This window comes from Schistocerca nitens, chromosome 1 (assembly GCF_023898315.1).
Source record: "Schistocerca nitens isolate TAMUIC-IGC-003100 chromosome 1, iqSchNite1.1, whole genome shotgun sequence".
Lineage (NCBI taxonomy): Eukaryota > Metazoa > Arthropoda > Insecta > Orthoptera > Acrididae > Schistocerca > Schistocerca nitens.
Genome location: NC_064614.1, coordinates 395,104,471 through 395,131,695, shown reverse-complemented (window position 1 = coordinate 395,131,695; position 27,225 = coordinate 395,104,471). Strand labels below are relative to the sequence as shown.

At 41.1% G+C, this 27,225-nt stretch overlaps 1 protein-coding gene across 1 annotated transcript in view; it reads left to right on the top strand.

Moving 5' to 3' along the window:
* LOC126249437 (nucleosome-remodeling factor subunit NURF301) overlaps positions 1 to 27,225 on the top strand; it is a 320,790-nt gene that overhangs the window by 28,256 nt on the left and 265,309 nt on the right. The window contains exons 3-7 of the mRNA XM_049951093.1: positions 3,366 to 3,487; positions 9,703 to 9,911; positions 10,317 to 10,516; positions 11,051 to 11,192; positions 15,075 to 15,179. Coding sequence (XP_049807050.1) covers positions 3,366 to 3,487; positions 9,703 to 9,911; positions 10,317 to 10,516; positions 11,051 to 11,192; positions 15,075 to 15,179 — 778 coding nt within the window. The remainder of the gene's footprint in view (positions 1 to 3,365; positions 3,488 to 9,702; positions 9,912 to 10,316; positions 10,517 to 11,050; positions 11,193 to 15,074; positions 15,180 to 27,225) is intronic.

Sequence of the window (27,225 nt, the reverse complement as noted above, 5' to 3'; positions counted from 1 at the left end):
TGGAACAGACCATGGAGGGGAAGGCAGAAGATATGTATACCGGACACGTTCCTTTCCTTGAGCAGTCTCAGATAACTCCCAATGAAGATAAAGAGTCACGTTGAAATATTGTGTGTGAATGACGCTGATATCTGGTGGAATACCAGATGCTTCAAGATGCCAACAGATCAGTGTGAAAGTCTGAAGAATTACAATGGATAATTGTTTAGAATAATGTATATTAATTCTCTCTCTCTCTCTCTCTCTCTCTCTCTCTCTCTCTCTCTCTCACACACACACACACACACACACACACACACACACACACACACACTCACACAACTACATTGTGCCGGCTGAATACATAACTCTGGGATTGGGGTTCGGTAGGTGTTCTGGGGTGAGGGGTTGTCGGGTAGGGGTGGGTAAAGAGAAAAAGAGATTGGAAACAGGAAGAGGGTTTGGTGAAGGGTAACTGGCAGCTGAGAGGGAGGCAGCAGGTGTGCGAGATACTAATGTGGAAAACAGACCAAAGAATGTAACATCTTATGACTATCTCAATGAGTCGCAGATGGAAGCAGTCAACTCGTACAGATACATGGGTGTAACACTTTGTAGGGGTATGAAGTGATGAAATGGAATGATGGAATGGAATGATCAGATAGGCTCAGTTGTGAGTGAAGCAGATAGCAGACTTCAGTTTATTGGTAGAATACAGAGGAAATGTAATCAGTCTACAAAGTCTCTGTGTACAAGTCACTCTTGCAGCCAATCCTAGAATATTGCTTAAGTGTGTGGGACCCTTACCTGATAGGACTAGCACTGGATAGTAAAAACATACAGAGAAGGGCAGCATAATCAATCACAGATTTGTTTGCTCCATGGGAGAGTGTGACAGAGATGCCGAAGAAACTGAACCAGCAGACTCTTGAAGAATATAGTACAACCTTCAATGTATCGCTGCTTCAATGGGGATCGTAAGGATAAGACTAGGTTAATTACAGCACACATGGAGGCATTTAAACAGTCATTCTTCCCACATTCCTTGTGTGAATGAAACAGGAAATCATTTGCAGAGTATAGATGTAGATGTAGATAGGGCAGCAGGTGTGGAGTAGGCATGTGACACATGGCAACCCAAGCTGGTGAGTTTGTGTGGTGCACAATGACAATTTGAAGGTGTGGATTGAGAGTGAATGTCAGAACAGAGGAAGGGGAGAATGTTGGGAAGTTGGTGTGAGTGCAGTCTGTTAGTGGAGTCGGGGATTATGGGGTGAAGAATGTACTGCAAGGATAGCTCCCATCTGCATAGTTCAGAATAGCTGGTGCTGGGAGGAATGGCCCAGATGGCAGAGGTTGTAACACAACCCTTGAACTCTAGCATGTAGTACTCAGCAGTGTATTACTCCACTTGGTGGTCAACTCTGTTATTTGGCATAGTTTGTCAGTGCCCATTCATTCTCATGGTCAGCTGGCTGGTGGTCATGTCCAAATAAAATGTTGTGCAGAAATTGCAGCAGAACTGGTGTATGACATGGCTGCTTTCACAGTTGGTCCTGCCTCTGATGGGTTAGGATAAGCTTATGACAGATGTAGTCGGTGTGTGAATCAGGCAGGCCTTGCACCTTGTTCACCCACAGGCATATGAGCTCTGCAGCAAGAGTTTTCGAGTAGGAGTGGCATGGGGATGTATCAGGATGTTGGTTGGTTTGGGAGGGCAGCAGAATACCATTTTAGTAGGGGACCTGATGATAGATAATTGAAACTCTAGTGAAGGACATAATTTAATTGCCCCAGTCTGGGGGATGAGATTAGACAATGAGTGGGTCCTGTTGTTGCCCATGGTCTTGCTGCCATCAAACACTGTGTCTCCCTACATCCTTCCAATTCCAGACCCCTACACCATTCCTTATACCTGTACTAATTATATCCTCAAACACTACTGCATCCCTTTTGAGGAGAAGATATACAAACAGATCTGCTGCACTGACATGGGCACCAACACGGCACCCCCCTCTGCCAACTTATTTGTGGATCGTCTAGAGGAAACCCTCTTAGCCTTCAAAAAACCCAAACCTCTTGTCTGGTTCAGGTTCATTGATGACATTCTCATGATCTGCACCCAGAGCCAAGACACCTCTTCATCACTCCTGCACAACTTCACCACCTTCTGTCCCATCTGCTTCACCTGTTTTTCTTATCCCCACATGCCACTTCCTGGACGTTAGCCCAATATACCACTTCCTGGACGTTGACCTCCACCTCTCTGATGGCTCCATCCATACTTATATCCACATCAAGCCTACTAACTAACAACAGTACCAGCATTTTGACAGCTGGTCACCCTTTTCACACCAAAAACTTGCTCCCAGTTAGCCTGATCACCCATGGATAGCATTTCTGCAGTGATTGGAATTCTCTTGCCCAGTATGCTGAATGTCTTTCAAAGGCTTTCACAGACAGGAATCGACCCCAAACCCAGTCCACAGATTTCCCACACCATATCCTCACACCACCCTCCAAGAACCAACTGCAAATCACCCAGTATCACCCCAAACTGGAGCATCTAAACCACATCTCTCTTCAGGACATCAGTTATCTATCATCATGCCAAGAAATGAGAGACCCCCTTCTCATGATCCTTCCCATCCCTCCTGAAGTGGTATTCTGCTGCCCTCCCAACCTACAGAGTGTTGTGGTCCATATCCTTGCCATTCCCACTCCCAGCCTCTTGCCACAGAGGTCATATACCTGCGGAAGACCCAGGTGCAAAACTGCCCAATTTACCAATGTAGCATATCCTCCTCTAGTCCCGTCACAGGTGTATCCTATTCTATCAGAGGCAGAGCAGCCAACGGCCTTGCCTCGTTGAATACATTGGTTCTTAACAGCTCAGTGAAATCAAACAGCTGAGCCAAATTTGCATTTCCATTTTCAGACTAATCAATGCGAAAGTGGAGGTACACCATTAATAGAAATAATTTGATTTTTTTATTTGCTGAATTGATTGTTGCTGGAATTTCTTTTTGCTTTTGACTGCTGGACAAGTGACACTTGCATGAGCTGCATTATTTTAAGCTTACGATGTTCTGAGAAGAATCTGTATGTGAAAAACCTTCAGAAGGTGGAGAACTTGTCAGACTGTTTATTTTGCATGTTCGTGAATTGCACATGATCTTCATTTACCCTAATCATCATTAAGTATGAAACATTACTTCTTCTTAATTTGAAGGTATTGGGAATGAAACAGCTAATGTGTACTTTTCAGAATATTTTAGACTTACTTTCTGGAGTTTGGTAAACATGATTCACTTCTACTTCAATTGAACTGAAGATTGTTTTTTATAAATATAGGTAACACCAACATAATTTTATGTTATCTATAGGTGTCTGGCGTGACGGATTGCATACCTGATGTTGAAAAGACAGGAAACTTGTGCAGACAAGAACATCTGGGATTTGATCGGCATGGACGGAAGTATTGGTTTTTGGCTAGACGGATATTCGTGTAAGTATTATATTGATGTGTTTTTTTTCTCTCTCTCTCTTGCATCTGTCTTCTCCCCCTCCCCCTTCTCCCTTCTCGTCCTCCTCCACTAGAAGTAGTCCTTCTCTGTCTGTGGCTAATTACCACTGTCTAGTATATTGAACATCCACAGCAGAGTAAAATTAGGAAAAATCAGACAGTCATTGGAAGCAGGTTGGTGGTGGTGCATAGACGCATGTAACAGCACAAGAACGTCGCTAGCCTTAAAACTGCCATTATTTTACCAGTTAAACAAGAAGTATTCTCTGTTGTCATGGTGTGTCTACGAACTGCCCACAGTCAGTTTCAGGTGTGTGGTTGCCTTTTCTTAGTTTTGTTTGTTTCCTCCAGCATGTTGTAATACGAGCAACCACAATAATTATCAGGATGTGCTCCTTGGTGTAGTGGCTCATACACAGGGAGAAAACATGGAGCAGTTAAAGAATTACTTTATTCACAGGCGATAAAAGCAATCTAATAACAGCAAATCCAAAGCAGAGTCCAGTTGAAGAACCAGGTAGTTCATGCGCAGAGCACTAGATTATGATGGATGGTAACAGTCCAGTGGATGAAGTAAGTTCTGGAGTGTTGTCAGCAGGCTAAATAAGCCACTTTAGTTTATGTCGTTGCCAGTAGGGCTCTGTGTGCATTGATGCGCCCAACTTTCATCTCCGGCTTGCGACAAGGTGGCAGGTGCTGTTCCTGGTGGTCAGCTCCAGTGACAAATGCCATGGAATAGCGGGTGAGCCTCAGTGATGTAGCATGCTGGGAGTGTGATGGAATGGTGCTGTGCTGTCTGTGCAGCAGTGTGTACATTATGCACACTCTATGTGGCAGCTGTGAAAGGCAGTGATAGCTTCTGCTCGAGGTGCCACTTCTGGAGAAGAAGAGGCCTAGTAACGTCTGCTATGTGGTGATGTGTAAGGGTTACCGCATCCATCCCTCATCGGGGGAGTCACGACTGGTCATCAGCTGTAAAATATGCGAGACCTGAGGTGCTGGTAGTCCCCCACAGATGCGACATCCATGTCATTGCTGAGTACTGATGATTCTACCGACTCACTGTATGCTGGCTGGAGGCTGTAGGTCTGGAAGATGCCCGGATAGGAGCAGCCATTGCGTGGACAGAGACTAGGTAGCTCATAACTGAGCATCTATCGGGTCTCTGCTGGTGATGATGCCACTTCTGCATCAGTTTTCCCAGAGACACAGTGTAGCAAGCAAAGCACAGGTGCTGCCCGGAAAGATGCTCGTGGTGGGGGCCCTAGGCAGTATAGCACGCCTTAGTGTGGCTGGAAATTATTTGGTGTGGATCCAGTTGGCTGTTGGACGACGGTAGGTAGGCTCTTGGCTGGTGACAGAGATGCATCAGCCTTCTCTTGTAGATTCCTGGAAAATGTTTCGTCCGTGTTGCTTTTGTTAGAAGATGTGGGTGGTGCAGAGTGTTGAAAAGTAGTGAGGATAGGGGGCTCCAGGTGCTCCAGGATGGATGTTACTGGAGGTGAGTAGAAAGGTGCATGAGAGGAATCAGCCTCTGGGGAAGGTGCCATATCGGCTGGAGGAGATGGTGGTGGCGACTGCCCAGTGATGTGCAGGTGTTGTCGGTTGAGGTTTTGGATGAGTTGCCTGTGAGCCCCTTTCAGCAGAAACACCTCGCATCCCTATTGCTGCTGGATGAGCACCAGGACCCTGTCCAAATGCTTGTGCTCAGACTGTGGTGCCCAGTCAGAACTACAGTGCTTGCGGTGCTGGTGCCAGTGCCGAGTGTAGGGCTGGCATCAGCAGGTGAAGCAGCTTGAGCGGCTAACAGTCATGAAGAAGTTCTGCTAAACTCTTTGTCTCCCATGGGCATGGCTCTGTAAGAACTTAAAAATCGAGTTAAAGCATTTTCCACGGAACTGCCTCCGATGCACTTCTGCATATGTGTTTTGAATGTTCACACCAGTCGTTCAGCTTTAGCATTGGATTGTGAATGAAGATGGAGCTCTAATGTGCTGGATGCCATTCATGACACAGAAGTTTCTGAAGGTTTATGAAGTAAACAGGGGGCTGAAAGTCTGGGGAAGGTCTTCAAATGAAAACATTTTGATAAGGTCTTAATGGTATTTCTTCCAGTTGTGGAAGTTGGGCGAACTACACATTGCGAGTAGGAATATGCTAATTTGTTCCCAGAAAGGGGTCCAGAAAGTCTAAGTGGGCCTGTGCCCATGGTTGTGTGCAGTGTAGGCCATCTAGAAAAAGTTTTCTTGGGCTTTCTGTTTGATGCATGTGTTGCATGACTGGACCAGTTGTTCTGTTTAGTTGTCAGCACCTGGCCAATATACATATCATTGTGCCAGTGTTTTACTCCTAGATATCCCCCAGTGGCCGTAATGCAGAAGCTGTAGAATGTTGTTTTGTAATGACAGGGGTATGACTATTTGTGGTGATGTGTGTTCCTTAGCTAGCAGCACTACTCCATTAACCAAAATCAATCACTTTCATATCTGAAAATGTTGGTATAGTGGATCCTCTTTCCGTTCTGGCAGCTTCTCTGTCAAAGCACGCAGAATGTTGAGATAAACATTGAGACGAGGTCTGTACCCATGGCAGCTGTTATGTGCATGCCTGTAGTTGTGAATGTCTCTGTTGTTAACAATGCTTTATCATCTAGATGGAAACATAAAACATCTTTTTTGTTGTATGACAGATTGGGACCCGTTGGTAGCTGAGAGGAGCACCTGCTTTTGTGTGTTTGTCTGGGGTATGAAAATGAATTTCATAATTAAATCTGCATAAGAAAAGTGTAACGTATGAGCCGTTTTATTTAGTGGCCTTGATGAGGGGCTGTACGGTGATGTGAGAGGCTCATGGTCTGTTATAAGATGAAATTTCACTCTGTACAAAAACGTGAAATTTCTTGAGTGCATATATAATGCCTCAAGCTTCTTTTTCAACTTGTGACTAATTCTTTTGGGCAGCTCTCAATGCCTTGGAAGTGTAAGTTATTGGCTCTTCAGTCCTGTCAGAATACAGATATGCTAAGATGGCACTAGTCCAGTAGCCTGAGGTGTCGGTCACAACTGTGAACTGTTTGTAGACTGAAAGGTAGCTAAACACAAGGCTGAGCAAAGGCAGACTTCCCAAGTTTGAAATGGGTGTCACAGTCCTGTGTCCACACAAATGGTGTACATTTCTTGCTTAGTTAATTCAATTGTTGAGCAATTTTTAAGCATTTGGGACGAATGTATTGTAGAAGGAAACTTTCCTAGAAAAGATATCAGTTCTTTCTTTGACTGTGGTAGTGCTATGATCACTTCTATGTTAGTGATCATTGGTTTGATGCCTGCATGTGAAATTGTGTGTCCCAAATATTCAGTTGATGGCTGAAAAAACTTAGATTTTTGTAGGTTATACTCCAATCTTGCTTCTTGAAGTGTTTGGAATAGCGTATGCAGATTCCATAGATGTTGCCACAGTGGAGATTCCCGTTACTACCATCATCAAGAATAATTTATACAGCATGAACAATCCTGCTGGAGGAACATCTCCAACTGACCATTGTAGCAGAGGTTGAAAATACCGCTTCAGTTGTAAGATTCTCTTTATTTTCCTGTGCTTAGACCATGACCGGTTTCGGGCTCTTACATGCCCATCGTCAGGTGAGATACTGAAAATAAACAAGAGACCAAAGCTAATAATCATCCATTGTATTGTATGGTGTCACTTTGGGACTGACTTAGATATTACCACACCTAGCCCGACTGCTGTTTTCTAAAATGTTATATGAAACTTCTTCTTTGTTTTCTCATATGTACTACCATGTGGAAGGGGGGGGGGGGGAGTTAGCTTCGGTCTCAAGTTTATTTTCAGTATCACACATGATGATAGGCATGTAAGAGACAGAGAACTGTCATGTTTTAAGCATAGGAAAAGAAAAAGAACCTTAAAACTGAAGCGGTATTTTCAACCTCTAAGGTTCTCTTTATTTTCCTGTGCTTAACCATGACTGGTTTTGGGCTCTTACATGCCCATCATCAGGTGTGATACTGAAAATAAACAAGATACCAAAGCTAATAATCGTCCATTGTATTGTATGGTGTCACTTTGGCACTGACTTGGGTATTACCACACCTAGCCCGACTGCTGTTTTCTAAAATGTTATATGGAACTTCTTCTTTGCTTTCTCATATGTACTACTGTGTGTAAAAAAAATTGTTGTTAGCTTCAGTCTCATGTTTATTTTTAGTATCACACATGATGATAGAAAAAGAACCTTAAAACTGAAGTGGTATATTCAACCTCTGTTGTGCAGCATGGTATATTTTGCGTCAGTTGCTCAAGAAATCTTTGAAACAGAGAAGTTGCAAGTAGGTGTCTACCAAGACTATTTTTGAGAAGTATCTCCCACCAGCTAGTTTTGCCATTAATTCTTCTGTATGTGTTGTTGGATATGAAATGATTTGAGTCTGTGCATTTACCATCATTTTGAAATCGTCACATAATCTTAATTTCCTTGACGGTTTCTTAATGACTACTAGTAGTGTTGCCAATTGACTAGATGCATTGGTTCAGTGACAGCCAAATTTGTTAGTCAATCAAATTCCTCCTTAACCTGTTTACAAAAAGCAGTGGAACAGTAGGCACTTTGCAAGAGTGGGGACGAGTGGAAGCTTTAAGCATGATGTGGGCTGTGAACTCTTAGGTCTACCAAGTCCAGCAGAGGAGATGTCGGAGTATCCCTTGCTTAATGATTCTGAGTCCTGAAAAGACAATTTATGTGACATAATTTTTTTTGTATCTGTGCTTGTAAAACCAAATGATGTTAATGTATCCAAATCAAATACTGACATCCTGTGGTTGCCATTTGGCATGCCTGCAGCTGTTATGTCAGCCCATCTTTCTAATTGCTAGCCTGCTGCTTGTGACACTTAGAAAGCCTATGCTAGAGCTGTAATCTCTCCAAGTGGTGGGTCACCAGACTGTAAAGCCTGCTGTACAGCTTCTTTATCCAGGGCAGAATGAATAATGGTGTCCCTGACTATTTTGTCAGTGTATAATTCCTTATGTTTCGAAGTTACAAAATGAAACTTCTGTCAAAGTGTGGGTAGTTCTCCTGCCCATGCTCTGTAGGTCTGATTAGGATTTTACACTGATAAAACTCTACCCTAGACGAAATCATATGCTCATGTCGGGGCTAATATACATGAAAATCTGTAAGTTTGCAGCTTAATCCATGACAAGAATAGAGCTTTTATAGTGTCAGCATACTTGGGAAGCTTCAAAGTGACGTCTGAGCTGCTTTTCATACAATTTCCCATTCTCTGCTGATTCCTTGTATGGAGGGAATGGCAGCTGGTGGTGCTGCTGCTTTTTCATGAGTTCTGGCAAAACCTTTCCCAACATGTAGAAGTTACTATAATTTGAAGACAACGTGCAACAGCTAAACACTTATTTTATTTACATTACAAGTGTGATCACTGGGAGTAGTAGTGGGGGGTGGTGGTGGTGGTGGTGGTGATAACGGTGCAGCAGACAAAGTGAGTGCTGGAGCTTGAGCAGTGGCCGAATAAGCTGCCATAGTTCATGTGGATGGTGATGGTGCCCTGTGTGCATCAGTGCATGCAACCTTCATTGCAGACTAGCGACAAGGGAGAAGATGCTGTTCCTGATGGTTGACTTCATGGCAAATGCCATGGAATAGTCGGCAAACCTTGATAATGTAGAAAGGCGGGAATGATGCTGCGCTATCTGTGCAGCAATGTGTAGGCTGCGCACACTCCTTATGACGGTCAGGATGGGTGGTGATAGCCTCTGGAGATGCCACCGCTGGAGATCGAGATGCTTAGTAGTGTCAGCCAAGCAGTAATTTGTAGGCATTTTTGCTCTCGGCACTGGTGCTATTGTTGTGGGCACCCCATTACATCATTACAGAGTCTAGTAGGGTAAACTCCAATGCACTTAAAACACTTTCCTTCGAGGAAACAACCCTCTTTGTAATACATAAATTTCTGATAGCTGTGATATCTAGTCACTAACCCAGATAGATGCCACCCATATCACTTATATTGCATTTCTAATTTTATTGACATCTTAAATGGTAGTTACACAGAATTGTGATTTCTTTTTATAAGTTTTCTGTTTTCCTTTGCCTAACGAACATACAATATTTTTACTAATATTATTTATAGCATCTAGTGATGATATATTTTCCATAGAGAGAGTGAAGATGGTGAAACGTGGTACTACAGTACGCAATCCCAGCTTGAAGAACTCATGGAAAGTTTTGATAAAACACATATGGAAGCAGCCCTAGCACGGGAAATTAATGATTTTAAAGATGAGATAATTCGTCAGATGGAACTAACGGAGAAAATAACTAACCAAATGAAGGGCAACAAGAAATCATATCTTGATACAGAAAATGGTAAGAGAGAATTTAATTTGTCTTTTGTAAGCATTTTTTGTCAAAAAGAAAGTTTTCTTTTTGTGTAAGAGTGTGTTATTTTCTGAGTAATAACTTTAGGTTGCTTTATGTAGATAGTTATGTTGATTTGATCATCTGTGTGGTACACAATTGGATAGACAGTATTGTTGGTGAGATAAATTTTTATTTGTTCAAGCCACTTGAAATAATACAAATTAAATGAATGGTAAATAAGTTTTTATAAAGCAGGAAGAAGCAAGCAGTTTTATAAGATATGATAACAGTCATCGTTTGGCTGCTACAAACCTTAGGTGTTTACTCCTTAACTGAGCATTGCCTCTTGTGCAACTGAGGTAAGATTTAACACTTCGTTTGTTCTCTATCAACATATTACTTTCATTTCAGCTGCACTTGCAAAGATTCAGAAAGAAAGGTTAGAACGCAAGGTGAGGGAAGAGGAAGAACGCCGTGAAAAGGAGAGGCAGGATGCAGAAGATCAAGTTCGTCGTATGCATGAAGACTTTGATGATTTTCATAATACATCCTCAAGGATTTCATCAGATGACTTTAATGATCCAGCGGGAAAGATTTCACCAATAACAGTCGTAAGTAACGTGTTGAAAAGAAACACATTTTTACACATAACTTCTGTTATGTAATTTGTTTTATGTTCATCTATCTTGTTTTATCACTGTGAAATGGTCTTGCTCATAACTGTATTTCATAGATTGCAATCTTTGAGAGAGAATTTGTGTGAGAATAGTGTACTGCCCTTGTAAGTGACTGGAGCTTTATGACTTGAATATGATAAATGATGTGACTCATTGAGAAGTTCCTTGTACTGAAAAATATCTTTACATATTCTGTCATCGAGTATTGCTTGTATTCTAGTTTTCTGAGTTACATAAATAGTTGTGATTCAGTGACTATTGTACCATATAGGTGACAATATTTGCATATAATGATAATATGTAGCACATGAAATCATATGAATGCTGCATAATGCTGTACTTAGCTCCTCCTCTTTTATTGCTCGACTGATGCAGTCACAGATTATCTACTGTTAAAGGGCCAGAGCGACATAATATTAATCAAAACAGTTCTGCAACACAAACTGATAATTTGATGTATGGTTACAGCAAACATCTGAGACAGTGACAAGCAGCACTACAACAACAATAGAAACGAAATATTCCCCAGGGGAAGGTGCAGAACATCTCTCTGAAGTTACGACAGTGACTACTACAGCAATTACAACTATGACATCGTCGACAGCTCAAGGTAATAAGAAACTGTCTTATGTACATTTTAATTGAGGGATATTTGATGAAAGTAACTAGTGTTGTCATCAATGTATATTGTGAATATTGCCAATTTCAATTCAGTTTATTGCTCTTATCATGTAATTTTACATGCATGCGTATTTTTAACTAAGTATGAAGTTTTTACAATTTCAATTTTTTTTTAGTTACCTTATTTTTTATTATGTTATAATTCAAGATAAATTCATGTTATAGGGGCATTTTTGGTAAGCCATTGCTTGACTCACTTTTAGAAGTATCCCCTGTCAATATCTTAGCTTTCTTCGGTAACAAGTTATTAAAAACAGCTCCTTTGACATAGGGGCTTTTCACTGTTAAAGTTAATCTTCTGTTAACCATATTAGTCTTTTCTATCCCTTGTTTCATAGTTGTGAACATCAGTGTTTATTTTTTTGATCTTGGTGTCCTCTTTCAGTAACATTATAGTTTCTGGTATATACATGGCATAAACTGTGAGAATATTGTGCCTAATGAATAGGGGTTTGCAAGAAGATCCTGGTTTTACATTTGCTATGTTCCTCAATGCTCACTTCTGCAGTATGAAAACCCTTTTCATATTAGTTTGGTGTGTCCCACCCCACAGTACAATTCCATAAGACAAGGAAGGGTATGCTAATCCATAATATACAGTCCTTAGGGTTTCAGAATGAAGATATGGCGATAATCTTAATACAGGCTGTACATAAAGTCCGGGAACACTTTCAATTATTTATTGCACAAGAAAAAACATTGTACAGATATCATACATATATCATACATATATCATTTTGAAGAGAAACACCGAAAGTTTTTTTTCCCCCCATGTATACCGCCACAGTGTAGTTTGGTAATTTGCCGATAGTCAGCACTAGTTGCAAACATGGCGAGTTCAGGTGCAGAGTGAGCTTTCTGTATGTTGGAGTTCGATAAAAGCAAGTGTGGTGCTGCTGTTCAGCGGGTGTTTAGAACCACGTATGGTAAGAAGCCACCAACAAGGAAGGCCATTTACCACTGGCACAACAAATTCTTTACGACAGGTTGCTTGTGCCCGGCAAAGAGAAGCAGACGTCTCAATGTGAGTGAAGTGAATTTGGAGCACATACGAGAGACATTCATAAGGAGTCCAAAGAAATTGGTGTGTTGTGCATCCCATGAACTCTCTGTTCATCTTTCAGCAGGATGGGGCTCCACCCTATTTTCATCGTGAAATTCGTGGGTACCTGAACACAGAACTGCCATATTGAAGGATCGGCCGTGATACAGAAGGGCACAGTTGTTTCATGAAACAGCCTCCCCGATCACCAGATCTCACTCCATGTGACTTCTTTATGTGGGGACACATTAAAGATCTGGTGTATGTACTGCCTCTACCACGTGATGTAGCAGAGCTCCTGGAGAGAATACAAGAAGCAACTGCCACAGTTGACGATGCCATGCTGGGATGGGTATGGCAAGAATTCAATTACCATATTGACTTCTGCCAGGTCACTCTTGGTTCGCCCATCAAATTTATTTATTTATTTATTTATTTTTTTTTGGGGGGGGGGGGGCTTGTGGTGGTGGTGGTGGTGGTGGTGGTGGTGGGGGACTTTCAGAGTTTCTCTTCAAAATGCAATATTTATGACATATGTACAATGTTTAGTTCTTGTGCAATAAATAATTGAAAGTGTTCCTGGACTTTATGTACACCCTGATCCGTATAGACTGGTTGTTATTTTTTTGCAGACATAATCAACCTGCTGCTTCCATGAAAGTTGATTGTCTATTCATAAACCCAAGAATTTAGAATCCGTACAGATTTTTGGTAGAATTTCATCAGTCACAGTATTTTGTCTGTTTGGACCACTTTTTAAAATGATTTACTTTTAGATTGTCTCTTTCAAAGTAAGCTCTTGCCTTTTCAATAAAGTTATGTATCTCTTCAACTAGGCTGCCCTCACTGTCTGCACAGCAGACACCAGATGTATCATCTGTATACATAGTGATCAATTGCTTATTGTCAAGAGAACTTGGGAAATCATTTACATAGCGTATGAATGGGACTGGACTTAAAATGTGGCCCTGAGGAACACCAAAATGTCTATTTTATACACTTGACCTTCTCCTCTCTAGTGAAATGATATGACCGTATGGCATTTATTGGCTGGGATATCCCCTTCGGGATTCGGCCGCTGTATTGCAAGTCCTTTTGGCGGACGCCACTTCAGCGACTTGCATGTCAATGATGATGAATGATACACAATACCCAGTCTCCTGCCGGGGATGGAACCCCCCCCCCCCCCCTAACTCCTCACCAGTATTTCTCCATTAGAGTATATAATCTCCATGCACTGTTATATGTTTCTAGCAACAGAGTACAAAAATGCTTGCATATGTGGTACATTGTGTGGGGAATAGAAAGGGTATGTGACCAAATACTACTTTTGGGGATAATGGTTTATGTTAGATATGCTGTTCCTCCTCTGAGATCGTGACTTGAGGTAGTGCTAAGCTCTGGCAGTGAATGTCGTTGAGTACTTCAAGACCTGTGTAACAAGAGGAGTACAGATGGTTCGCAGTGGGAATGTGTAAATGGTATCACTGGAGAAATTTAATGGAAAATCTGTCTTCGGCATTGTTGCGCAGGATATTGTCTTTGAAGGTCTTAGTAATGTTATTAGCTTCCCACTTGGCACTGGGCACCCACATGTGCTGCTGGGGAGGGACATTTTGAACTTGGTTAGCTGACAGTTATAGAAATGGAAGTACTGTTGGTGTTCGGTGTATTTGGTATGAGCAAATGTTTTAAGTAGCCATCTGAAATGTGTATATCAACATTAGGAAGGTACTGTATTTACTCTAATCGAAGCCGCACCTTTTTTCTGGTTTTTGTAATCCAAAAAACTGCCTGTGGCTTAGAATTGAGTGCAGAGTAAGCCGAAGTTCTGAAAAATGTTGGTAGGTGCCGCCACAACTAACTTCTGCCGTCGAATATATGTAGCGGGTTGGATGAATGGAATATCGCTTAACAAAAGAAGAGTCGAGGTCCTCCTCTGACAAATTGGTAAAATTTGGTGTTGCTTAAAGGAGTTTTTGGTAACTGTTTTGGAGTTCAGGGTAAAAACGTGTCTACAGAATGTGTGTGCCTGGGAAAATAATATGATTTGACCCAGATGTCCAGCGATTTTGAAGTTTTTGTCTGGGGTCAGCAATTTATAAGTGTTGGTAGGCATACCTGGCATATTTAGCTTTCTTCATTATCGTAAATGGTACTCGTACATTAATATACATCCAATGTATATTAATAAATAATAAGATGTCCATTTTAAGTTAAATGATATTTATTGGTTTAGATAGTGAGCTATTTGCTGCTATTATTCTTTTGTTAAAATGTGTTTGAAATACATTGCAACCTATATTTCTACATAATTATTAAAAAAAAGATTGAATCTGTTGAAATAACATATTCAGTGAGTTCTGACGTCATTTTATCCAGTGTAATATGATACTCCTTTGGGGGGAGGGGGGCTATAGCCCCCGTAGCCTCCCCTTGCCACCGCCCGTGCTTTTAATGGGCATAAATTGTTTTTGCAGTGTAATTATTGAACAAGTCAGTTGCCCATCTGTTAGTTATGCAGATATTGTTTGTTTCTTGGCATTTACAGTGAAACAGTGTATTGGTTTGTGCATCATAGGAATTGCTACATCATAGGCATGGTTTACTGTAGCAAAATAAAGAACATCTACTTATTTGTATTAGTGTGCAGACAGTGTTTGCTGTTTCTATTGTTCCACACCCATCATAAAACGTAAATATCTATAAAATGTTTAATTTTCTATCTAAACTCCACCAAATGTTGAAACCAAGTATTTATGTTTTCAGTGAAAACTTCAACAAACTCGGTGTTATCAGATGCAGAAGACGATGATTTGGATTTGGATTCTGATAGAGAGGGTGACGAGTGCAGTACAAGGATAGGCAAAGATGGTGAGTTGTAACTGTACTCTGTCTCCAAAAGATCAAAATAAGGTCATCATACATCCATTTTTTTCTTGGTGAAATTTTAAGTTGCAGTCTCGTAAAATTTTTTTACATGTGAAGAAGAGGGACTGTGTGGGTATTTTTTGAACTCATACTCAGACCACAAGATGTAAAGTTCATTAATGTGATTTCTAGATTAATTTACAATGACTAGGCCAGTGTTCAGTTGCTGAGAATGATTTTCCACAGAAAAACATATGTTCTACTGTAGAGTCTATAAAATACAATAGTTCTCAACGTACATCTACATCTACATGATTACTCTGCAATTCACATTTAAGTGCTTGGCAGAGGGTTCTTCGAACCACAATCATACTATCTTTCTACCATTCCACTCCCGAACAGCGCACGGGAAAAACAAACACCTAAACCTTTCTGTTCGAGCTTTGATTTCTCTTATTTTATTTTGATGATCATTCCTACCTATGTAGGTTGGGCTCAACAAAATATTTTCGCATTCGGAAGAGAAAGTTGGTGACTGAAATTTCGTAAATAGATCTCGCTGTGACGAGAAACGTCTTTGCTTTAATGACTTCCATCCCAACTCACGTATTATATCTGCCACACTCTCTCCCCTATTACGTGATAATACAAAACGAGCTGCCCTTTTTTGCACCCTTTCAATGTCCTCCGTCAATCCCACCTGGTAAGGATCCCACACCGCGCAGCAATATTCTAACAGAGGACAAACGATTGTATTGTAAGCTGTCTCTTTAGTGGACTTGTTGCATCTTCTAAGTGTCCTGCCAATGAAACGCAACCTTTGTCTCGCCTTCCCCACAATATTATCTATGTGGTCTTTCCAACTGAAGTTGTGCGTAATTTTAACATCCAGGTACTTAGTTGAATTGACAGCCTTGAGAATTGTACTATTTATCGATTAATCGAATTCCAACCGATTTCTTTTGGAACTCATGTGGATCACCTCACACTTTTCGTTATTTAGCGTCAATTGCCACCTGCCACACCACACAGAAATCTTTTCTAAATCGCTTTGCAACTGATACTGGTCTTTGGATGACCTTACTAGATGGTAAATTACAGCATCATCTGCGAACAACCTAAGAGAACTGCTCAGATTGTCACCCAGGTCATTTATATAGATCAGGAACCGCAGAGGTCCCAGGACGCTTCTCTGGGGAACACCTGATATCACTTCAGTTTTACTCGATGATTTGCCGTCTATTACTATGAACTGCGACCTTCCTGACAGGAAATCACGAATCCAGTCGCACAACTGAGGCAATACCCCATAGGCCCGCAGCTTGATTAGAAGTTGCTTGTGAGGAACGGTGTCAAAAGCTTTCCGGAAATCTAGAAATACGGAATCATCTTGAGATCCCCTGTCGATAGCGGCCATTACTTCGTGCGAATAAAGAGCTAGCTGCATTGCACAAGAACGATGTTTTCTGAAATTATGCTGATTGCGTATCAATAGATCGTTCCCTTCGAGGTGATTCATAAAGTTTGAATACAGTATATGCTCCAAAACCCTACTGCAAACCGACGTCAATGATATAGGTCTGTAGTTCGATGGATTACTCCTACTACCCTTCTTAAACACTGGTGCGACCTGCGCAATTTTCCAATCTGTAGGTACAGATCTATCGGTGAGCGAGCGGTTGTATATGATTGCTAAGTAGGGAGCTATTGTATCAGCGTAATCTGAAAGGAACCTAATCGGTATACAATCTGGACCTGAAGACTTGCCCGTATCAAGCGATTTGAGTTGCTTCGCATCCCCAAAGGTATCTACTTCTAAGAAACTCATGCTGGCAGCTGTTCATGTTTCAAATTCTGGAATATTCCATTCGTCTTCCCTGGTGAAGGAATTTCGGAAAACTGCTTTCAATAACTCCGCTTTAGCGGCACAGTCGTCGGTAACAGTGCCATCGGCACTGCGCAGCAGAGGTATTGACTGCTTCTTGCCGCTTGTGTACTTTACATACGACCAGAATTTCTTCGGATTTTGTACCAAATTTCGAGACAATGTTTCGTTTTGGAACCTATTAAAGGCATCTCGCATTGAAGTCCGTGCCAAATTTCGCGCGTCTGTAAATTTTAGCCAATCTTTGGGATTTCGCATTCTTCTGAACTTCAGATGCTTTTTCCGTTGCCTCTGCAACAGCGTTCGGACCTGTTTTGTGTACCATGGGGGATCAGTTCCATCTCTTACCAGTTTATGAGGTATGAATCTCTCAATTGCTGTTGCTACTATATCTTTGAATTTGAGCCACATCTCGTCTACATTTGCATAGTCAGTTCGGAAGGAATGGAGATTGTCTCTTAGGAAGGCTTCTAGTGACACTTTATCCGCTTTTTTAAATAAAATTATTTTGCGTTTGTTTCTGGTGGATTTGGAAGAAATGGTATTGAGCCTAGCTACGACGACCTTGTGATCACTAATCCCTGTATCAGTCATGATGCTCTCTATTAGCTCTGGATTGTTTGTGGCTAAGAGGTCAAGTGTGTTTTCGCAACCATTTACAATTCGCGTGGGTTCGTGGACTAACTGCTCGAAATAATTTTCGAAGAAAGCATTTAGGACAATCTCAGAAGGTGTTTTCTGCCTACCACCGGTTTTGAACAAGTATTTTTGCCAGCATATCAAGGGAAGGTTGAAGTCCCCACGAACTATAACCCTATGAATGGGGTATTTATTTGTTACGAGACTCAAATTTTCTCTAAACTGTTCAGCAACTATATCATCAGAGTCTGGGGGTCGGTAGAAGGAGCCAATTATGAACTTAGTTCGGCTGTTAAGTATAACCTCCACCCATACCAATTCGCACGGAGTATCTACTTCGACTTCACTACAAGATGAACCACTGCCGACAGACACAACCACTCCACCACCAATTCTGCCTACCGTATTTACTCGAATCTAAGCCACACTTTTTTTCCGGTTTTTGTAATCCAAAAAACCGCCTGCGGCTTAGAATCGAGTGCAAAGCAAGCGGAAGTTCTGAAAAATGTTGATAGGTGCCGCCACAACTAACTTCTGCCGTCGAATATATGTAGTGCTAAACAAACATGCTTTGTGGGCACAAAGATAAATACTGGCGCCAAAACCTCTGCATCAGTAAATAAATTAAAAAAAAAAAGGTAGAATACGAGCTTTTTTTTTTCTCCGCCCCGAGTTTCGACCACTGCATTTTCATACATTATCCAACGAAGTAAATACAAATTCCGTATTGTTCATCTTCGAATGTAGCAGAATTTCAATGTACTACGAAAATCCGACTGGCAAGACTGTTAGGGATGTTTGTCAATATGGCTAACTCTACGTTCCGAGTTTTTTCCTACCTGTGAGAAGAGATGGTTGCTAATAGGAACCTGATGAAATGTGAATCACATGCAGTATTCTCTTCACCATAAGAATAATACGAATATAAACATTTTGCCATGTATTCTTTCGTGTTTGCTGCTATCTCATTTAAATCCTGTCTGCGTAATAAACTACGAAACTAGAGTGAGACAACAGCAAACACGGAAGAATATATGTATCGTGTCATGTTTATATTCGTATTATTCTTACGCCTAATAGTGATACAGTCAGAAATGAAGCACGGCAACTGACTAGATTTTAAATGTAAGATGACTAATTTCTGTGCAGAATTTGATGTACTAAAAAAGCGGCCGCAAAGTTTTTCAAACGGAGGAAAATTTTCGCAAAACTCTCGTTCAGAACATGTTCTATCATACGCATTTGGTTCTTGTTGATCATTATCAAAGAAAGCAGCAGTGTAAGTAACAACAAATAGCAGTCTCTTGGCACTGTTTCACTAATGAGACGATTCCTCTTTTTTTTTTAAGCGGCGGTAGCACGCACAAAAGCAAGTCATGCCGCGAGCGGCGACAGGCCGTAAACACGCAGTATAAAAATGCGACAAACAATGCATTACACAGTACAGTAATGCATTTTCAGCTTAGAGTGATGTAAACACCTATAACAAAGAAAACGGCACTTATCAGATCAAAGCAAAATAAGCAATCGATTCAAACCAGACGAAGCACGTGAAAAAGGAAGGGTACCCGTATAAATACGGACGGAGCGCCTGACGCATAGCAATGGCTACCTGGTAAAGCTTAACTGCTAAGCTTACGACTCGAACCAAACTACTGTAGCTGTATCGTCTTTCATTCAACCTAAATTGTGTCTCATATTACAATGGACCAACTTTGTTTCGATTTGGAGGTGCGGCCTAAAACTTTTCTCTCCCCTTGAATTTCGAGTCTCAAATTTCAGGTGCGGCTTAGATTCGGGAAATTATTTTTTCCTTTATTTCGAGTGCGGCTTAGATTCGAGTAAATACGGTAATCTATCTTTCCCGAACACCGTCTGAGACTTCGTAAAAATTTCTGCAGAACTTATTTCAGGCTTTAGCCAGCTTTCTGTACCTATAACGATTTCAGCTTCTGTGCTTTCTATTAGCGCTTGAAGCTCAGGGACTTTCCCAGCACAACTACAACAATTTACAACTACAATTCCGACTGTTCCTTGATCCAAGCACGTCCTGTATTTGCCATGCACCCTTTGAGATTGCAGCCCACCCCATACTTTCCCGAGGCCTTCTAACCTAAAAAACCGCCCAGTCCACGCCACACAGCCTCCGCTACCTATGTAGCCGCCAGCTGAGTGTAGTGAACTCCTGACCTATTCAGCGGAACCCGAAACCCCACCACCATATGGCGCAAATCAAGGAATCTGCAGCCAACATGGTCGCAAAACCGTCTGAGCCTCTGATTCAGACCCTCCACCAGGCTCTGCACCAAAGGTCCGCAGTCGGTTCTGTCAACGATACTGCAGATGGTGAGCTCTGCCTTCATCTCATAAGCAAGACCGGCAGCCTTCACCAAATCAGATAGCCACTGGAATCCAGAGAGAATTTCCTCAGATCCAAAGCGACACACGTCATTAGTGCCGACATGTGCCACCACCTGCAGCTGGCTGCACCCTGCGCTCTTCATGGCATCTGGAAGGACCCTTTCCACATCAGGAATGACTCCACCCGGAATGCACACGGAGTGCGCACTGGATTTCTTCCCCTCCTTAGCCGCCATATCCCTAACGGGCCCCATTACGCGCCTAACATTGGAGCTCCCAACTGCCAATAAGCCCACCCTCTGCGATTGCCCGGACCTTGAAGGCTGAGAATCATCCTCTGAAACAGGGCAGGCAGCTGCATCTGGCTCAGCCAGAGACAGTACCTGAAACCTGTTTGTCAGACGCACCGGGGAGGCTTTCGGATCAGCCTCCGGGGACGTCTTTCGCTGCCTTCCATGCCCTGGAATGACCTCCCAATCAACCACAGGCGAGGGCTCAGCCCCACTGCGGGCAGCAACTGGGGCAACCACAGCGGCAGACCGATCTGGGGACAGACGGGACGAGGTTGACATCCCCGTGATACACAAGTCCGACTCGGCGCCCCACAGTGGTGCCCATTGGCAACAGCCTCAAGCTGCGCGACTGAAGTCAGCGCTGCCTGCAGCTGTGAGCGAAGGGATGCCAACTCGGCCCTCATCCGCACACAGCAAGCACAGTCTCTGTCCATTCTAATCGATGTTGAACAACAGTTACTGTAACACTAGTCCGTGCCTAGATAACGCAAGGGAAACACGCAAAGAATGTATGAACTAACCTGTACAAATGCCTAACGACTGCGCTACAATCTGCTTGAATTTACAATTACAGTAACTAGAACTCGAAATTACACCTCCTATACGAAACTCACACGCAATTTAAGTAAGAATCTACGAAGTAAACACAGAAAAGAAGCTATATACGTATCTTTCTGCGCTGTTGATGTGCACCAACTGGGAGCTCAGGCCACAGCTTTGGTAGTAAACTAGGAAAAAGCCTCACTTGATATATTCAAAGCAGAGCTGGCATGAGTTAACAGCTCTCTAAGAAGCTGCAGTGTTCAGTGCTCAAATGATTGAAGATAGTGTGATAAAGCAGTTCCATTGCCCAGAATCAGTTAACCATCATTTTGTCATTTACAAAAATGAAGTTGATTTTCAGATGATGATTTTATAGGCAAATCAGTTGTGTAAAGATGTAATAAAGTAGTATTGAAACAAAATTGTAGCCTACGAAGGAGTGCATATAGTTTGAACAAAGATGTGCTCTGACAATCAATTCATAGGACAGGTGTTGCACTTCAGTTATCTCGGTTGTGAAAGAAGCTGCTGAAAAACATGAAATTTAAAATGAGATAAATATGCTTCAACAGTGCTGTATATTAATGTGTACATAAAAGTATGACCGTAATGGCCCCAGTGTGAAATTTTTTTTAAGACCCTAGCAATGCCTGTAAAATTGTAGTATGCAAAGACTTTCACCTCTCTAAAAGGGGAATATTGGATGTACAAAGCTGATAAAGTTTTTAGAGGGGGAGGGGGGTCATGAGGAAGGGAGGGAGGGAGGGAGAGAGAGAGAGAGAGAGAGAGAGAGAGAGAGAGAGACCAGCTAGACAAGAACAAAAATGATTTATGTCAAAGTTGAATATAAATACCCAGCGTAATAAAATGCATCAATACAGAGATGCATGTAATAGTCATTTGAAGAAAATTGCAGCGAACTTAACTACACCAGAGATTGTAGAGAATCCAATGAGTAAGAGAAATCAAGATAATCCATTACGATCAGAAACAGGGTGAGTGTGAGCCTTAATGTGGAGGGTTCCATACATGATAAATCAAGGCACTACTGTTGCATCAATGCTGTACAGACTGCCTTCCTTCCAACCACAGGTATTGCGAATATGACAAATCTGGGGACGACGACACTGTAGTTGTTCCCTATCCGGTGACTCGTTCTGTGACTCTTCCTGTCTTACTGAAGCATGCGTGAGTGTGGGACTAGTCATGACTTAGTGTGTACATGATCTTTCTGTTGTTAAGCAGCAGTGACAGGACAAAAATGGCAGATTGTTGGGATCAGAGGGCTTCTGACAAAGCTGACTTTTTTGAGACTCTGGAGGGGAATACAAAACAAATGGTTGTATTCTCATTTATTCCATCTCCACATCTCTACTGTGGAGAGCATATGTGCTCTGTCAAATGAAAACAGGTCACAGAGCAATGTCATTGTTATGTTCTTGCCATCAAAAAGCATGCTTTTTATCCTTTTTGTCATGGCAGCTTGCATTTATGGGCTAATGGTGAGTTCTGTATCTTATCATTCATTTCTGCAACTTTTGTGAAGATTGCTATAAATTTATGTAATAATTAATCACCATTAAGAGAACGCACTTCATACACATGTCCAGTTTTCTTGTATTGTCATCAGAGATGTGGTAGTGTCTGGTCTGGAAAGATTTTGTATGTCAGATCATGGAGAAATTCGCTATGGATCATCCCAGAAGCATTTGCATTTGGGGAGGATCAATTGTTTATTTTCTCAATGCATGATTTCTGCAACTTGAGTTTCTTAAGCTTTGTTGACCATGTTCTATGCCATTGCATACTCCGACATATTGTCTCTGGGTCAAGAAAACACCAGCTTTCATCTCCAGTTACAATTCGTTTCAACTAACTGGGATCTTCATCAACTACGTCAGTGAAACTGGGGCAACATGTCGCCTGATGCACTCTCTGCTCTTCTGTCAGTAAATATGGCACAGACCAGGACCAAATCTTTCTCTTGTGCAAATCTTGCTCTAAAATGGACGTAGCTTTTTCCTTATTGACAGTAAGTTTCACTGCAACCATTCTGTTTCTAAATTGTCTATCACAGACAACAATTTCCTTGGTGTTTTCCTCTACATCCGCCCAAGCAGATGCAGGACATCCGATGGGAAATTAATCTTCTAAGGAGACTGGATTTGTTTCCTTTCTTAAAATTATGAAAACTAGCAGAACACTTGTACCTGAGTTAAACAATCATGCTCTTAAACACGTTGCATGTCCCTGAAAACTTGATGCCATTTTACGTAATCTAAAATTTTAGTACAGCTCTTTGATATGTGATACTGCATTTGACTGCTGCTTCTTGTATAGTGTTACTTTCTTGGCAGCTGCATGCACAGGCTGTGTCTTTGATACGATCAAAGTGTCTGAGTGTTCAGCACAACCTAGCACATGAAATGTTAACTATGTTAGATGTAGATGTGTGTCTTGATAGTGTTTCTGGAAACTGTGTCATTACCAATTTAGCACACTGTGTGTGTGTGTGCACATGTGCGCGCGCGCGCACACACACACACACACACACACACACACACACACACCGAGAGAGATAATCATATATGCACAGACATGCAGTGGAACCTTACTTTCACAATTTTTAAGGGACTTAAAAAAAATTTAAAAAAAGTGTAAAATATGGGAAATAACATTTTAAATGGTAAAAGTTATGCATAGGCCCCTCACCTCCCCTGCATTTTCATAGGTTATTTATGATATCAGTATACAATAGTCATCAAGTTACCTGAAGTTCGTATAATGTTTAGCTGCTGACGTGACAAACTGGTAACTGACTTAGAAGTAGAAAAATTTTTATTTAATTTTGTTCATCATATCCAATGTTTTTGGAAAGCCTACAACTGTGTCATTCATTATGTAAATAATGCAACACTGCATCAGTTAGGTATTTTTTCATATTAGCATGATGCATTTTTTAAGTATGTTGTGTGATGTCTTCATGTGCATTGTTCTGGCTTTCTTGCTCTGCAGTTGTCTTTTGGTATACTTGGCCTCCTCCATTATGCAGAAGACCACACACACACAAACTGTCAGTTGCACTGCTTGTTTATGAAACAGCACAAAAATGTGTAAATATATGCGCTTCAAAATGAGAATAAATTCTTGAAATGTGCCATGCTATGTTTGGAAAAATACATAACTGATGCAACATTTCAAGTTACGCCCATCAATCACCATGCCAAGCAGAATGGTGGCAGGAGACAAAGTATAAATTGTTCTTAATTTTACCAGTTCAGATCCGTTGAGTAGAGCACCCCTGATGTCAAGAAATTTAACCACATAACATTTGTAAACACTACTTTAAGACCTATGCCATGTTAGCATAATTTTATGTAAGTTACTTCAGTTTTTTCTCCATTAAAGTTGTTTCATAAAGTGTAAATTATGGGGAAATCATACACAGATTAATGCAAAAACATGTGACAATTAATGTTGTGAAGGTAGGAAATTTGATGAGAGCGATAAAAAAATGTTGTAAATGGTGGGGAAACATTAACTTTGAGAACATAAAAGTGGGGTTATACTGTAGATGTATAAGACCTCAGTATACCGCTTTATATTTACCAGAGGGTCCTCTGATGTCATCTCCAAACTTGGCATCTCCGTATGCTTGGAGACTCAACTCACCAGTCTCCACTGCTGCCCATTCGACTGAAAATTCTCACTTGCTTCTATTGTCATGCACAAGTGGACTACAAAGAAAGATTACACAAGTTCACATGTATAACTGAGGACTCACAGCATTGCCTCTCCTTACACAACCATTTGGAAAAATGATTATATACACCAGTACAATGACTGATTGGTAGAGACCAGGAAACGTAGCATCTATTGTTTGTAAATGATCATACGCTCAAATGTAAAAGGTAGTGATGCTACATGAGTGAAGACAAACAGATTATTAGTTCCGTGAAACTGCCTGTTAAAAAAAGTGCTGATTGGGAACTTTTTGACTGGAATGTTTGCTTTTGCAAAAACTTTAACACCTTTTTCTTCCAAAATGGCTTTTCTTTTCTTTGGTTAGCTGCATTTAATCTGTCAATAATTACTGCCATGTTGAAAAGCAGCAGCATTTTCCCTCCAGTTAAGTGAATGCATCTCTGATGTATGGTGTTTCTGGGCATTATTTGTCTTTTCCCGCCCAATCTGAAGATTAAAAAGTCTACAGACTACTAATTTTGACCTTTCACATGCATTCACAGCCGTATGACCTATGCTTGACAATGCTACGGATAGAACTGACAAGGCACATAGTGTAGAAGTGGAACCAAATAAATGACCACTCAATTTTAAAGTTAGGGGAAGAATTCCGGTACTGTCAAAAAACTTAACAGATTTTGTTTTCCAGTTGGTATATTGCAGAGAGCAGGTGCTGTAGGCTATAGTCGCACATGGCCATGATTGTAAAAAGACTAGAATTTTGACCACCACCGAGGAAGGAGTGTTGGGGGGGGGGGGGGGGGGAACTGCCTCCATTTTGGTGGGCAGCAGCCTACAGCAGAAGTGACATTGTCACAGGGATTGCTGATCTCTCTTGGTGTTGCAAAGGCCATAATAAAAATGAGTGATGTACCAGTCGCTTCACATATTTCAAAAGAAGAAAAGAAAACAACGAGCATTGGCAATGCACAGCACAAAACATTGAGGGACAGCTACTGCGCAATTGCTTGTTGAAGTTAGCAGAGTATTGTTAAAGACGTAGTTCAGGCCTTACCTCTAGCATTATTCGGTGCAACTACAATCCAGAACATCTGCCACATAATTTGCCATGTTAAAACTGTCCACATTATACTATCTTTTGAGCTTTAGCTAACAAACAAACGTAAACATTTCTTTCTTATATAAATGCTAGGTCTCGTGGCCGAGTACTACATTGCATTATGTGATGTGTAGCTTAAACTGACCATTCAGCTGTCCACATTGGCATGGCATCAGATCATTGAATGCATTGATATATTGTTGATATAAATAAAATAGAAAGAAACATTCCACATGGGAAAAATATATTAAAAACAGAGATTCCATGACTTACCAAACAGGAAAGCGCTGGTAGATAGGCACAATTGTGCCTATCTACCAGCGCTTTCCCGTTTGGTAAGTCATGGAATCTCTGTTTTTAATATATTGATATATTGTTGTGTTTATACACTTTATTTTGCAAGTAGGTTCTTGCATACATTATATTTTCAAATTGGGCTTTGCGAGATGATGTATAATGCCAGTAACTGCTTATATTTTCGAGTATGTATGCAGAAAATAAAGCTATTTCAAACAATTTGTGATAAATAGCTCATCTGGATGCAATTCACTATGAAACAGCATCTATTAAATAATTTTGCGTTTTCACATTTTGAGACTGAATTTTCATCTATTTCACATTTATAGCAAAATGTGAATTTTCTGGCCTTTACTGATTGGTTAGTGTGGTGTATATTGTTAGTAAAGGAGTAGTAGTTGGAATGATATTCACAACTAGCTGATCAGTCATTATTTTGTTATATAGAATATAGTCTTTCCAAATGGTTGCTTATGTAGTGGCAATGCTGCAAGTTCTTGGTTACACTTGCGAACCTGCATATTTGCTCTCTCCCTTCGCTTGTATAATCCACTTGTACACTACAGTGGAGTCAAGCGATGAGTTTTTATTTAAATGGGCACCACGGGGTGCTAGTGAGACAAGTCTCTGAGAGTGTATATAGAGCTCAATTCTGATCTCTAATAGTTTATGTAGAAAGACCAGGATGAAACTGTTAACCTGGAATTTAAGCTGAAATAAGTGGCCGTCTAGTTCTGAAAGAGCATTAGGAGGGGGAGAAGGTTAGATATAATAGCGTTGAAAGTGTGTATACTTGTCTTACCACAGACTCCTCTGATTGTACGAGCTCAATGTAAATTTCAGATATTACATGTAATAGAGAAATACATCGGTTCTACAAAATACTCTGTTTTCAGCTTATTCCGGAAAATGCAAGAATCAAGGAAGGTTGTTACTGTGTTTGGTTTTGTGACACATTTGAATATATCCAGAAGTTAAGATAGTTTGGTGAGAACATAAAGTGAGAAAAATGACCCACCATATATATGTGATAACTTTGCTCCCAAAGAAGACAATAATTTGCTAATTGAAGCATAGGTAGTACGCATCTGGGAAGATTAAGCTGTTGTAGTTTGGAAGGAAAGCAGTTCCAGGGTGTATAAGTGGACAAGGAAAAAAAAATTCCCGGATTTTTCCCGGTTAGAAATACACTTTCTCCCAGGTGAAAACACACTTTTTCTATGTTAA